Consider the following 15,067-nt stretch of genomic DNA (forward strand, 5'->3'; position numbering starts at 1 on the left):
TTACATTTTATATAACCTTTGTCCCCAAAACAACTGAAATCCAAATACCCTGTCACGTTAAAGGATGGTCTTTTCGGCTTGGAGGGATCCTTCCAAAATGCTCTCAAAACATCACTGACCCCTGGATGTCCCTTGTGGTGCAGGGGGTTAAGGATCCGAGGTTGTCACTGCTGTGATGTGAGTTCAATCCTGGCCCAGGATCTTCCACATGTTGCAGGTGCGACCAAAAAAAAAAAAAAATCACTGACTGACCCCTGGTTGACAAGTGCTAATGGTTCCATCTCCACAAATTCACTAGCAATAACACTTCAGCTGGAGTCCTTCCTGCTCACCTGGTTTCAGCTTGGTTTGTGGAGGATGACGTCATCCCTGGGCTTGTAAATGTCTAGACAGCAGGCGAACGGGAGGACGATGCCCATTAGGAGAGCTAAGCTGTTTCAAATGTCTATGCATCTAAAAACAACCCTTAAGCCTACATCAAAAAACCTCACGTTAACTACCTGATAGGGTCCATGACTCCGGTTTTGTCCCTTTGGCAGATGGTTCCTCCTTCCTTGGCTTGGAGGACACACCACTGAGCGTATGATTAGAAATCTATCCTTTTATTACCCGGAGTAACTGCTGACACTATTGCTAAAGCGATAGCTGCCCAACAGCATCATAAGATTCAGACAACTACAGTAATAGAGCAGCCACTTGTTTTGCCAGCAAAAACAAGTTTATTTAGAAATAGCCACAGAAATTACAATTCAGGGTCGGTGAATTACTGCGGACCACAGGCAAATCCAGAAAACAAGGCAGAAGGCCTTGCTTTTACAGGGAAAAGTGAGGAATTGAGAGGGATTATAAAAACAAAGAGTTCATTGGAAGAAGCTGGGAGTCCGAAGTATGGGGGCTTTTCATTGGTTGGACAGCCACAGTCTGATTGGCTGGGCTGTTGTCAGACCGGGCGTTTTCTCCTTCCGGTTGGACGGCAGCGCTCACTGTGCAGTGCTGGCTGAGATGTGTGCATGTGCTCTTCCGGTTTGGGTAACTGATGATGCTTGGGGAAGAATCAGGGGTTGGGGGAGAGCTCCCCTTTAGGCCTGTCTCCGCTGCAGTTTTAACTGAGGTTTCTTCAATTAATTCCACAATTCCTTAGCTAAGGTGATCTCAGACGACAAGATATAAGGGATGACATCATCCTCCATAAACCAAGATGAAACCAGGTGAGCAGGAAGGACTCCAGCTGAGGTGTCGTTGCCTGCTCATTTGTTTATAAGCTGAAGTTTTATGACAACGTATGTTGCTATAGTTGAGGGTGAAAAGTGTTGAATAGAGCCAGAGGATACGGCTTGTCCTCCGAGACCAATTATCTCTGAGTTTTTCAAGCCAGGATGCAGAAGCTAAGAGAAGGTCAAGGCAAACCTTGAGGGAAGAATGTGAATCCAAGAGCCTGTTACCCACTTTTGCAAAACAAGCTCCAAAGTCATCCTCCTGCCCCACTCTCCGAAGTTGGAAAGTTTAATGAGGAAGGAGCCTAAAATACAACCTTTGCACTTTATTTTTTAAAGTGCAGCTCTTCAAAAATTCCATTAAAAAATCATCTGTAAGGAAAAAAATAAATAAATGCACTTAATTTAAACATCCTCATAAGTGAATGACCATCAGGCTCAGCTTATAAACCCAGGAGATCTTTGCAATAGGAAAAGGTGTCCTGTCAGTAGGTGGCTGCTGAGAGGTTGGGTTTTAGGGACAACAGAAGGGACTCTTGCTTTTTCCCTCACATCTTTCCTCTTACCTATGGACACACTGATGCCCACAATAAATTCTGAGAGTGTCCTTCGTCCTTTGGCATCTGTGTGATGCTGCAAAGGAGTGAGGCCTGCCCCACTCTTACTTTGGAGACACTTAAGCTTTCCCAGATGTTTGCCCCTCTGTCTAAGTGAAGGGGTGACGCTCTGCCCCGAGAGCAGGTTTTAATAAGGGGCAAAGGGCACTGGACACCAGAGGATAACCTTTTATACAAACAATCCAAAACAAATACCTAATGGTGACATTAACCTGATGCAAATGACAACCAACCACCGAATGCCTGCCAGAAAATATCATGCGTGTATAAATGTTAAGGATGCTTCTATCTTCTAGGAGAAAGGTCAGCACGTGTTCACCCCCCATCCCCCTCACCAAAAGACCAGACTTGAGCAAACCTTTCACAGCATAGGTGAAGTCACTCTTCTGCTTTTAACCCAGGTTTCTGATCCTAGTCATATACTTGTCTGGGCTGGCAGCACTCATTACCGTAGTATAAATTGTGTAGCTGAAAATAATGAGAGGAATTTTAAATACACATTTTTCCCCCTTTGGCCGTGCCTGAGGCATGCCAAAGTTCCCAGGCCAGGGATCAAACTCAAGCTACAACAGTTACCCGACTCACAGCAGTGACAACGCCAAGATCTTAACCACTAGGTCACCAGGGAACTTCAATATACATACCATTTTCTCTAATATTCCAAAGAGGGAAAAAATCCTAAGCCCTTCCCTAACACTTGGGACCTAAGACAGGAAGACAACTAGAGACCCACATATTTCAGAATATTTACAATTTAAAATTCAAGCAGCCACACAAAATGTTCTTTCCTATTTTGACAACACTGTGGAAGGCAAAGTTCAAATTTAAAATTCTCAGACTTGGGAGTTCCCACTGAGGCTCAGAAGGTTATGAACCCGACTAGTATTCATGAGGATGTGGGTTCGATCCCTGGCTCCATTCAGTGGGTTAAGGATCTGGTGTTGCCATGAGATGTGTTTTGTAGACAGACAGCTGTACCTCTGATTTGGCCCCTAGCCTGGGAACTTCCATATGCTGAAGGTACAGCCCTAAAAAGTGGAAAAAAAAAAAAAATTCTCAGATGCCTCAGAGCTCCAGGGATTCACAGAGAGCTGGCCCTGACCTTCAGCCTTACTCTGCTTACCCCACAAGGGGCACAGATGGACCCTCGGCCTTCGCATCCAGGTTTCATGCATGACTCCCATCAAACAGCCCTCCCTTGGCCAGCCCCCAGGCATAGGATGTCCAGGACGGCTGTGCGCTGCCATTAGGAGAGCACCACCCGGAAGGGACCACACAGGCCCTGGGAAGGGCTTTGGTGCAGTTCAGGCTGAGAATTCTGGGGTCCTGGGCACCTGGGCCAGACTCTGTGTGAATTCTATCATGAGAGAGTCAGAGGAAGGCCAGGGTGGCGGCGGAGGGGGGTGTTGTCCCTAGAGCTCAGGGATCAGACAGGGGGCCTGCTTTCCTAGATCTGAGGATGAAAAGTACAATGTCACTTACTCAACCTTCTGTAGAGCAAGAGACCCAAATAACTTGTGCACACACGCACACACACTAGGTCCCCATCACTTCCTTATCTCCATTTTGCCCCGGGCCCCAGCTGGGATGCTTTCAAGGCATCGGGAGCAGGGTTGTTTAGGAACAGGTGCTGGCACCCCAGTTGAGTCATACACTGAGCTGAAGACAGCGCTTTGAGCACATGCAGAGCTGATCCAAGGAGAATAAAGGTTCCCTGAACAGGGGCTCATAATCCTATTCTCCATCGCTGTTTTAATATTTTCTCTGCTTACAGCCACAACAGAGGCTAGGGTTGTACTTCAAGGGAGTGTAGTTTTGTAGCCCAGCACAAGGGGGCAGCATAGAGAAAACTCCTTCTGTTATTTCTATTCACATATTGAAAAGCCTCAGTGGACAGCAATCATTATGTGGAAAGGGCCTGAGAGTCAGGGAGGTGGGTTAATTCTGGTTCAGTGATGATTATCATTTCAATGCACTTCCTCCTGGGTTTTCAATTATATAATAGAAAAAAAAAACGCTTTATGGTAAATTGAACATAATTTCTAACAATTCTATTTTGACAAAATCTTTTAGATGCCACTTAAACATTCATAGCCTTTAACTCAGTAATCCTATTTCTGGGAATTCAGCCAAAGAAAATAATACAAAAGTGGGGGACAGGGGAATGTACAAATATGTTTACTCCAGTTTTAACAGAGGAAAACTAACTATAGACTGTTTAACTCAATTATACTACATTCCATTGGCTATAATGCGGTTATCTAAAATTATTAGGGTTATTCACAGCATGGAAAATCCTTGATTAAAATAAGTGTTAAAATTTTGGAGTTCCTGTCGTGGCTCAGTGGTTAACAAATGCAACTAGGAACCATCAGGTTGCGGGTTCGATCCCTGGCCTCACTCAGTGGGTTAAGGATCCGGCGTTGCTGTGAGCTGTGGTGTAGGTTGCAGACGTGGCTCTGGCATAGGCCGGCGGCTACAGCTCTGATTAGACCCCTAGCCTGGGAACCTCCATGTGCCGTGGGAGCGGCTCTAGAAAACCAAAAAGACAAATAAGTATTAAAACTTTATTATACTACTGATTTTTTAAAAGAAATATTCATCATTTATGTAACTAAAAAAAAAACTGTAAAAACACAAAAATAAGTTTTTATCTATTTTTTAAATGAATATTGAAAGGGCAAATCTGTGTCCTATTGGAAGAGGTCAGTGGTGGGTTGGAGCAGATTCCAAGAGACTGGTGAGGGCCAATGGTTAAATATGCAGGAAGTTTATGAGCCAACTGTAAGTTTGAAATAGGCCAGGCGTGGGCACTGACACCATGGAAGTCAATAAATGCTGCAAATCGGGAGAGTCTTTTGTTTTTTGTTCTCTCTGCCAGCCAAGTTCACTAGCACAGCACTGGGTATCATTTGTTAGCCAAATAGTTCATCTGTTAGAGTGGGAAAATACTAACTCATTTTTCTGTATTTGGCTGTTAAGACTATTACTTATGGAATTAACTTTTTAGCAATAATCTTATATGGCATATTTAAAGAAAAAAAATTTTAAAGAGATATATTCCTCTTATGACGCAAAGTGAAGAGAGTAATACTAGTTTTTGAAAACGTTGTTTTTATCTAAGGAATCTTTTTTTTTTTTTTTTTTTTTTTTTTGGCCATTCTGTGTCATATGGAGTTTCCTGGCCAGGGATCAGATCTGAGCCACAATTGCAACCCATGCTGCAGCTGGGGCTTAAAGCACCCAGACATATATACAGAAGTCATTCTAGAGGCTGTCAAGAAAACTACTATTTAACATTTGTATAAAAGAGGATCATTCCAAAGAACAACATCAATTGAGTATTCGAAACTAAAGTCACTTTATAAGTTTTTACCTGTAGTAGCATATTTCTTTTTTTAATTTAAAAAATACTTTTTAGGGGGTTCCTATTGTGGCTCAGTGATTAACGATTCCAACTAGGAACCAGGAGGTTGCAAGTTCGATCCCTGGCCTCACTCAGTGGGTTAAGGATCCAGAGTTGCCATGAGCTGTGGTGTAGGTCTCAGGTGCAGTTTGGATCTGATGTTGCTGTGGCTCTGGCGTAGGCCAGCAGCAACAGCTCCGATTAGACCCCTAGCTTGGGAACCTCCATATGCCGTGGGTGCACTAAAAAGACAAAAAGATGGAAAAAAAAAAAAAAAACTTTTTAGTAGTTCCCGTCATGGCTCAGTTGTTAAGGAATCTGACTAGCATCCATGAGGACGCAGGTTCAATCCCTGGCCTTGCTCAGCGGGTTAAGGATCTGGCATTGCAGTGAGCTGTGGGGTAGGTCAGCAGCTACAGCTCTGATTTGACCCCTAGCCTGGGAACCTCCATATGCTGTGGGTGTGGCCCTAAAAAGTAAATAAATAATACTTTTATTTTATAATTTTATTGAACTAATTGGCTAATTCTTGAAGAGTATCATTTTGATATTCTTGACTTGGAAAAAGAAGTGAGGAGGATGAGAAAGTAGGAAATGCTGGGGTTTGGGATTTACTGCAGTAAAAGAAGGAGACAGACTCTCTACTGACCTGCCTCCTCTTTTACTTTAGCAAATTAAGCCCTCCCTCACTAAGCAAAAGCAGCTTCCTAGTGAGCTGGTCTTGGGTGTGGACAAGGCCATCAGGCAACACCTTGATGGGGATGGGGCCATGAAGGTGGGCTGTTGGCCTCTTCGGACTTGCTGTGGTGGTGACTGTGGACCTTCAGAGCTTCTGGTATGAGTTTTCAGGGGCTGCATCACAAGTTTAACTATGAGCTTCCTGTGGCAGGGGAGCCATGGCTCAGGGTTCACCTCAGAAAAGTAGGTGGGTAAAATCCCAGGCTGTATCCCTGAAGCCGTGCTACTAGCAAGGGCACAGACTAAAAGAGAAATATATATGTGTGTGTGTATATGCATACATATATATATATACACACACACATATATATATTCATAAATAAATAATATTTTTTAAAAGAAATAAATATAGGGAGTTCCTGTCATGGCTCAGTGGTTAACGAATCTGACTAGGAACCATGAGGTTGTGCGTTCGATGCCTGGCCTTGCTCAGTGGGTTAAGGATCTGGCATTGCTGTGAGCTGTGGTGTAGGTCGTAGACGCAGCTTGGATCTGGTGTTGCTGTGGCTGTGGTGTAAGCCGGAGGCTACAGCTCTGTTTAGACCCCTAGCCTGGGAAACTCCACGTGCTGCGGGTGCGGCCCTAGAAAAGACAGAAAGACAAAATAAAGAAATATATATATGTCACATCCATCGCATATGGAAGTTCCTGGGCCAGAGATCGAACTTGTGCCACAGCAGTGACAATGCCAGATCCTTTACTGCTAGGCCACCAGGGAACCCCCTAAAAGAGAAATATGAACTTAGGCATTGAATCATCTGTGAAAAGAGCAAAGGGGCCGCAGAAACTCCCCAGGAAAATGAAAGAGAGCCAAAGGCATCTGAAGTTGAGTTGTTACGGTGAAATTAAGGAGCTCACAAGCAGCGAAGGCTGTCCCCAGCCAGCGGATTTAGGATGGACATGTCACACCCTCCTCCTTCTGGATCACTCCATCCTCCTTACCTGTGTTTTGCCCCAGGGACTTCTCACCTGACTTAGGATACATCTGTCCATCTGCCCCTCCCTGCCTCCTCCCCGTCCCCTGCCAGTAGAATACTAGGCCCAGGAGAGCAGAGACTGTTTTGTCACTGCTGTATCCACGGCACCTAGAAAGCCTGCCCTGTGGGAGCCCTCAGATCCCTGCTGAGCCAGAGCACCTGAGAGAGCCTACCATGCCGGGGGGAGGTATGAACAGACGTGCTTAACATATCACTTACTTGTTATAAACTGGAAACACTGATAAAACCTGCAGAGGAAAAATCATATTAAAAGACTATGATAAATTCATACATGAATATTCATAACCACTATTTACCATAACCAACTCATGGAAACAATTGTTGTGTCCATCAAAGGATGGATAAAGAAGATGTGTTGTATATATGTACACACACACCATGGAATACTACTCAGCCATAAAAAAGAACAAAACTTTGCCATTTGCAGGAACATGGATGGACTTGGAGGGCAATATGCTTAGTGAAATAAATCAGACAGGAAAAGACAACTACTATATGATGTCACTTCTATGTGGAATCTAAAATATAATACAAATGAATGGGTATAGCAAAACAGAAGCAGATTCATAGATATAGGGAAAAAAACTAGTGGGGGAGAAGGAAGAGGGGAGGGGCAAATTAGGAGTATGGGATTAAGAGATACAAACTACTATGTATAAAATAAACTACAAGGATATATCGTACAGCACAGGAAAGATAGCCATTTATAATAACTATACATGGAATATAATCTTTATAAAATTGTGAATCACTGTTATAAACTTGAAACATATAATACTGTACATCAATTATACCTTGATGAAATAATAAAGACTATTAAAAGGGAGGAGAGAAAAAAAAAAAGAGTTCTCATCATGGCACAGCGGAAACGAATCTGATAGGAACCATGAGGTTGCGAGTTCGAGCCCTGGCCTCGCTCAGTGGGTTAAGGTTCCAGTATTTCTGTGAGCTGTGGTGTGGGTCACAGACGTGGCTTGGATCTGGCGTGGCTGTGGCTGTGGTGTAGGCCAGCAACTGTAGCTCCAATTCAACCCCTAGCCTGGGAACCTCCATATGCTGCGGGTGTGGCCCTAAAAAGCCAAAGGGAAAAAAGAAAAAAAAAGGGATGAGAAATACATGCAGAATATTTACAGGAAAGAAAATAACCACCTAACCTTGGGGTGACGGAGTCAGACTTTTGAATCCCTTTCTTTTTCTTTGAAATGAGTAAATATATGCTACAACTATGACTTAAAAAAAAAAATGTAGGAAAAACAGGTGAAGATGGATCACTTAACCTACATAGTTACAGTCCAGAAAATGCCATCTGGCTTTTCTTTTAAATGTTTTCAATCAGGAAAAACTTTAACATTTTCATCTATCACATTTGATTTCAGGGGAGAAGTCTTTTTAAAATCACCGCTGACAAGGCACCAAATATCCCGGGTAAGACCTGGACACCATGACACAGTTACCTGGAAGAGCGTCTCCAGGGTGAGGTTGGCTTGGCCTGTGGCATTAAGGGCTTTGATGGCAGGTGTTCTGTATAGACAATGGTCAAAGGTCACTCGGCACTTCAGGAAAGCCTGAATCCCACCAGCTCTCATCTTAGGAGGCTCTGTGCAAGGCCTAGCCTCGTTCTCTCCCTTTCCCCAAAACAGATTCTAGCCCCAACGATGTTTCCTGCCTGGTCCCAGGCCCCCATGGTGGAATTAATTCAACAGCCTGGCCCAGTGGCCCCATCTGCTCAGGGAAGCCAGGATGGTGAAAATAGATGTTGTACCCAAATGTCCATTGACAGATGATTGGATTAGGAAGATGTGGTATATATACACAATGGAATACTACTGAGCCTTAAAAAAGAATGACATAATGCCATTTGCAGCAACATGGATGGAACTAGAGACTCTCATACTGAGTGAAGTAAGTCAGAAAGAGAAATACAAATACCATATGATATCACTTATAACTGGAATCTAATATACAGCACAAATGAACATTTCCACAGAAAAGAAAATAATAGACTTGGAGAACAGACTTGTGGCTGGCCAGGGGAAGAGGGAGGGAGTGGGAGGGATCGGGAGCTTGGGGTTAACGGATGCAAACTATTGCTCCTGGAACAGATTTACAATTAGATCCCGCTGTGTAGCACTGAGAACTACATCTAGATACTTACGTCGCAACACAACAATGGGAGGAAAAAGTATGTGTACATGTATGTGTAACTTGGTCCCCATGCTGTACAGCAGGAAAAAAAGAAAAAAGAAAATAGGTGTTGTGAACTGACTGCCACCAAACACCTGAGTCAGCAAGGCCAAGGAAAAATATATAACTACTTGTTCTTTGGGGACACACCAACTTATAAATTTTCAAAATTAGAAGGGAAATTAAAGCCCCCGAACAGTTTGTGTATTTAAGTGTGGGGAGGTATTTTCCTTCCAAAAAAGTCTTACATAGAAAACCATGAATCTGGTTCTATCCTTTCCTTTTACCGATGGGTGAACAGAGGCCCAAGAGGCCAGCTAGTGAGTCACGAGCAGAGCCAGTGGGGGACTCTTGAGCTCCTGACCCTGAGGCCAGAACCAGCTTTGTCCTCCCAACACCCAGTCAACTGCCCAGAAGCTCCTGGCCATGCTCGCCACCACAGTCTGCACTCTTTCATCCTGGCCAGGAGCCTGGGTACATTTTCTGGGAGGGGACAGCGCCTGCAGTCCGCTGCAGTTCCTCCTGTAAGAGGGGCGCACGCTCCCGACTACAGGAAAATGCTGCAAACAGAAGAGGGGTAGAGCCCACCTGCGGTCATCTTTCTTAGGCGCTGGCTTCCAGTGATCATAGTTTGTCTCAACTCGGAACCACCTGCAGCAGAGCACATCATCCAGTCTTAGCCAAGGTCATTTGGGACATAGCTAAAGTTTCTAAAAATAAAGCAGGGAGTTCCCATTGTGGCTCAGCAGTAATGAACCTGACTAGTATCCACGAGGATGCAGGTTCAATCCCTGGCCTCACTCAGAGGGTTAAGGATCCAGCGTTGCCATAAGCTGCAATGTAGTTCACAGAAGCTGCTCAGATCTGGTGTTGCTGTGGCTGTGGCGTAGGCCAGCAGTTGTAGCTCCGATGTGACCCCTAGCCTGGGAACTTCCATATGCTGCAGGTGCAGCCCTTAAACAGCAAAACAAACCAACCAAGCTTTAGTTTCAGCAATTTAAAAAAAGACAGGAGTTCCCGTCGTGGTGTGGTGGTTAATGAATCCGACTAGGAACTATGAGGTTGCTGGTTCGATCCCCGTGAGCTGTGGTGTAGGTCACAGACGCGACTCGGATCCTGAGTTGCTGTGGCTCTGTCGTAGGCCGACGGCTACAGCTCCGATTTGACCCCTAGCCTGGGAACCTCCATGTGCCGTGGGAGCGGCTCAAGAAAAGGCAGAAAGACCAAAAAAAGGAAAAAAAAAAAAAAAAGACAGACTCTTGATACAAAAAAAATGACCAGAGCCTCTCGTTCTACTCACGCTCCGTTTAAAGGATCTAGAGGCCAAATGTCCGCTGGGCCACGTCTGTTCCTTGTGATGACCACTCCCTCCCGGGGGGTCGTGCCACCAATGATGTAATAAACATCAGCAATAAGGGGCGTCTTGGCCAATTTGTAAACAGCAGCTTCGAAGCTTTCTGATTCACTCAGGGTCTGAACAAAAAGACAAACCTGCATGAGCATCGCCATGCGCGGCAGTCATCCACGCAACTGAAGGACACGGGGTCCAGAGCACGCTCTCCGGCTCTGCGAGGCCAAGGCTATCACCTTGAACGGCTCTGACCTCATTTTCTTGTCATCAGGGCTCCTGAGATGGAGGAAGCCTCAATGGAGAGCCGAGAGCACCAGGATTTTTCTCACCAGAGAGAACGTTGACATGTTCTCTCTGGTGAGAGATTCACCTCATCAAACACAGGCTGCATGATTTCAAGGCGAGTCACCCTCACAAAGGTCCCCCTGTGTTTCTGCACTCACACGTTCTTCAGCATCTATGTCATGAACACCTACTACGTGCTAGGCACTGTGCTGGTGTGGGGATAGAGCCGTGAATACGATGGACCCAGTGCTTGTGCTCCTCAAACGTCCAAGGATGAACGTCAACAGGCCATGGTGACAAATGTCCTGAGTGTCAACAGAGGAGAAGGGGATACTGTGCAAGTCACAGCAGGGGACCCATCCTTACCCAGGCCATTGAGGAGGCCTCCCAGGGAGGCGTCACGTGAGCTGAGGTCAGAGAGACAAACAGAATTTAGAGGAGTGAAAGCGCTGGCCGCGGGGTGGGGATGGAAGCAGGGAAGAGCCATAGCTCCATGCGAGAGATGGGCAAAGGGCCGGAGGTAAAGGGACAGCAGGCTACACCAGGGTGGGGTGCTGAGCTGGGCTCCACGAACACTTCCTCGGGTCTGCAGCATGGACAGTTAAGGGGTCACTTTCCAAATCTTCATTTCCCACGTGTACTCCTTCCCCGAGCTGCTTTGCTCAAGCATGTCCTGGGTAGAGGGCCCCCCTCCCACCTGTACCTTCGCCAACACTCTTCCACCCACTTTGTGGAAGTACAGCCATCCTGCTCACTCCTCCTGAGTGATGGCGGGGCACGCTGCCAAGGGTGGGGAGAGGCTCCAACAAAAGGATGATTTAAAACGCTGGTGTCTGCAAAAGTGCCACCATTCAATGCCATAAACCATTAACCATGGCAAGCTATGCGGCATTTCCCCTGCCTTACACCTACTGCCATCAGGCTAGGGTAGTTAGACTTGGGTTGGTTTGTTCTGAGCTCAGCCACATTCTAGGAGAGGCACTAGGAGGGGATGGAATATGTTTTGGATTATGTCACCTGTAACATCCCCCACCTACTGTCAAAGAATCCATCACGTCTAACAGAATTCTATGAGAACAAAGCAAAAGAACATCATAAGAAATACCGAAGGCAGTGGTGACTGATTTCATTCATCCAAGTGGCACACTCAGGGGAAGACAGGTACTTTATCTAGCTCAGGGAACGGGGGAAACAGGCAGGGACTGCTAATGGGCACAGGGTTTCTCTTTAGAGGAATGAAGATATTCTAAAACTGATTGTAGTGATGGTTGCACAACTCTGCAAATATACTAAAAGCCTGTGAGCTATATACTTCTTTTTTTTTTTTTTTTTTTTTAGCCACAGCCTCGGCATATGGAAGTTCCCAGGCTATGGGCCGAATCAGAGCTGCAGCTACCGGCCTACACCACAGTCACAGCCACTACAGATCCGAGCCGAGTATGCGACTCACACCACAGCTCATGGCAATGCTGGATCCTTAACCCACTGAGCGAGGCCAGGGATCGAACCTGCATCCTCATGGATACTAGTCAGGTTCTCAACCCGCAGCACCACAACAGGAACTCCGAGTAGTATACTTTAAATAGAGGAATGTTATGGCATTTCCTCATTAAATATACATCTACCTTATATCCAACAAGTCCACTCTTAAGTACTTACCCAACTGAAATGGTACATGTTTACAAAAAGACTTGTACAAGAATTTCTATGCAGCCTTATTTTTAATAGCCATAAACTAGAAACAATCCAAATGTCTATCAATAAGAAATTGGATAAATTGTGGCATATTCATACAACTGAATCTTCTTCAATAATAAAAAGGATTGAGCTAGAGATACAAACAGCATAGATGAATCTGAAACACATTACGTTCCATGAAAGACAGAGTCCATAGGCTATGATTTCATATACATGAATTCTAGAAAAGCAAAACTTTCTGTGGTGATAGAAGTCAAAGAGGGGGTTCCTGGGGGGAGGGTGGGGTATCAGAGGAGGCTGGAAATTGATTAAAAACGAGCACGAGGGAAATTTCCAGGGACCTTTGGAAATGTTCTGGATCTTAGTTTGTTGGTGGTTCCATGGATGGATAAATGGGTGTGTACAACTGCCACAACACACTGAACTAAACCCTTAGTATCTGTGCTTTTCACTGTATGTAAAATGTATCTAAGATTTTTAAAAATCATTTTGAGAAGAGGGAGGGGGAGGGGCAGTATAGGGGCAGGGGAGTAAGAGGAACAAACTACTTTGGTATCAAATCAGCTATAAGGGCATTTTATGTAATAGCCAATATTTTATAATAACTCCAAAGGAAGTATAACCTTTAAAAATTATGAATCACTATATTGTACACATCTAACATATAATATTGTACAGCAACTAAAAATTGATAGTTTAACCTAAAAAAAAAATCCCAACATCTCCTTTAGGTGTCCTCTTGAGAAATCTCTACACAACCTGCCAAATGCATTCTCCTGGTTGAGTTATCTTCTTCCAGTTGAAAATTGGTACTCACACGCTAGTAGCTAAACACATGAACTTTTTTTCAGTCTTATTTATATAACTCTCCTTTAAAAAAATCATTTTGGTGTTTAGATTCCACGGGGTAGATTTAAATTACAGTTTTATTCTTCAGTGTCAACATGTATGATACACTAGATTATTTTTTGCAGCCTTTTAACCTTATGATGAAACATTTTAGAAGTCATCTTAAAAATGTGTGAAGGGGAGGAGTTCCCCTCGTGGCACAGTGGTTAACAAATCCAACTAGGAACCATGAGGTTTCGGGTTCAATCCCTGCCCTTGCTCAGTGGGTTGGAGATCCGGCGTTGCCGTGAGCTGTGGTGTAGGTTGCAGATGCAGCTCGGATCCCGCGTTGCTGTGGCTCTGGAGTAGGCTGGTGGCTACAGCTCCGATTGGACCCCTGGCCTGGGAACTCCATATGCCACGAGAGCGGCCCAATAAATGGCAAAAAAGACAAAAAAAAAAAAAAAAGTGTGTGAAGGGGAGTCCCCATTGTTGCTCAGTGGTCATGAACCCGACTAGCATCCATGAAGATGTGGGTTTGATCCCTGGCCTTGCTAAGTGGGTTAAGGGTCCCGCATTGCCGTGAGCTGTGGTATAGCTCAAAGACTCAGCTCAGATCCTGTGTGGCTGGGGCTGGGGCACAGGCCAGCAGCTGTAGCTCCAATTCGACCCCTAGCCTGGGAACCTCCACATGCCATGAGTACAGTGCTAAAAAGAAAAAAGTGTGAAGGAGGCAGTTTGTTGCCATCTTTAGGAGTATTCAAGTAAAGAGTTTAGGAGAGTTTCAAGCCCAGAGTGGACTGATCATTTGGAACAGGACAAGGAAGGGCTAAAATGGCTAAAGCTGAGCTGGGCCAGATCCTTGCACCAGAGATGTGCTCCTGAAAATCTGCTTTCTATGGTCAGACTGCAATTTACATGCGGTCTGGAACTCTGCTAACAGGTCATGGAAAGCTGAAGTTCCTTTGGTTGCACAAGGAGCTACTTTCTCATGCATTTGTTTTGCTAATTCAGATACCTGCAAACAGAGATTAAGATTTTTGCTACAACTGGTTTCTACTCTATAGCACAGGGAATTATATTCAACACCTGCGATAAAACATAGTGGAAAAAACATATATAAAAAAGAATGTATATATATATTTATACATATGTGTATAACTGAATCACTTTGCAGTTCAGCAGAAATTAACACATTGTAAATCAACTCTACTATGATTAAAAAACAAGATATTTGCAATGAAGATTTTGAAAGGAGGGCACATCTATATATCTGCAGAAATGCCCATTATGTCTTATCTCAGTCAGATACTGGGGGAAACTCTAGCCTGTGACAAAGATTCTCTCTTTGACCAACCTCTAGCCAGGCTCCTCGGAGCTCTCTCCTCAACCCTGTCTTAACGCAAGCCTATAAAGACTTGGACAAAACTCTGAGAGCTTCTAACAGCTCAAGGTCGCCTCCCTAAGATGATCCTAATCCCTTTACAGCACCTGCCTGGAAAGACTCACGGCTTTCCCAAAGGACTTACAGCTGCCAGGTAAAAACTGGCACTTGCCATCTGCCTCTATAAGGATTAAATCATGAGCTGCTGTAGCCGCTGACCTTCGACGCCCCCTGAAAGGAGCTCAGGGTGAAGACCCGGATGGAGGCACTCTATGCTCTGGGAAAACTGGCAGAACAGGCCTTGAGAGAGTTAGATCTTTTCGGGATAAGATTTTATGAGCCCCATTCTTGCATATCCTTGTAT

The 15,067-nt window shown here is 44.8% G+C and overlaps 1 protein-coding gene across 3 annotated transcripts in view; it reads right to left on the bottom strand.

Annotated features, from left to right (window-relative positions):
* Window positions 1-699: 699 nt before the first annotated feature.
* NAAA (N-acylethanolamine acid amidase) overlaps window positions 700-15,067 on the bottom strand; it is a 29,416-nt gene continuing 15,048 nt past the window's right edge. Inside the window, exons 6-11 of one of the 3 annotated variants that reach the window (XM_003129087.5) lie at window positions 10,458-10,630; window positions 9,746-9,808; window positions 8,428-8,494; window positions 7,172-7,200; window positions 2,190-2,299; window positions 700-1,586 (exon numbers count right to left, since the gene is read on the bottom strand). In XM_003129087.5, coding sequence (XP_003129135.2) covers window positions 2,224-2,299; window positions 7,172-7,200; window positions 8,428-8,494; window positions 9,746-9,808; window positions 10,458-10,630 — 408 coding nt within the window. In that variant the 3' untranslated portion in view covers window positions 700-1,586; window positions 2,190-2,223. Of the gene's footprint in view, window positions 1,587-2,189; window positions 2,300-5,220; window positions 5,447-5,668; window positions 7,201-8,427; window positions 8,495-9,745; window positions 10,081-10,331; window positions 10,631-15,067 lie in introns of those variants that run through there. The other 2 variants (XR_014812735.1, XR_014812736.1) reach the window with 2 other exon arrangements.

This window comes from Sus scrofa, chromosome 8 (assembly GCF_054392235.1).
Source record: "Sus scrofa isolate SSC_HxYL_T2T_F1_AM1 chromosome 8, Sscrofa_HxYL_maternal_Yorkshire_Landrace_v2.0, whole genome shotgun sequence".
Lineage (NCBI taxonomy): Eukaryota > Metazoa > Chordata > Mammalia > Artiodactyla > Suidae > Sus > Sus scrofa.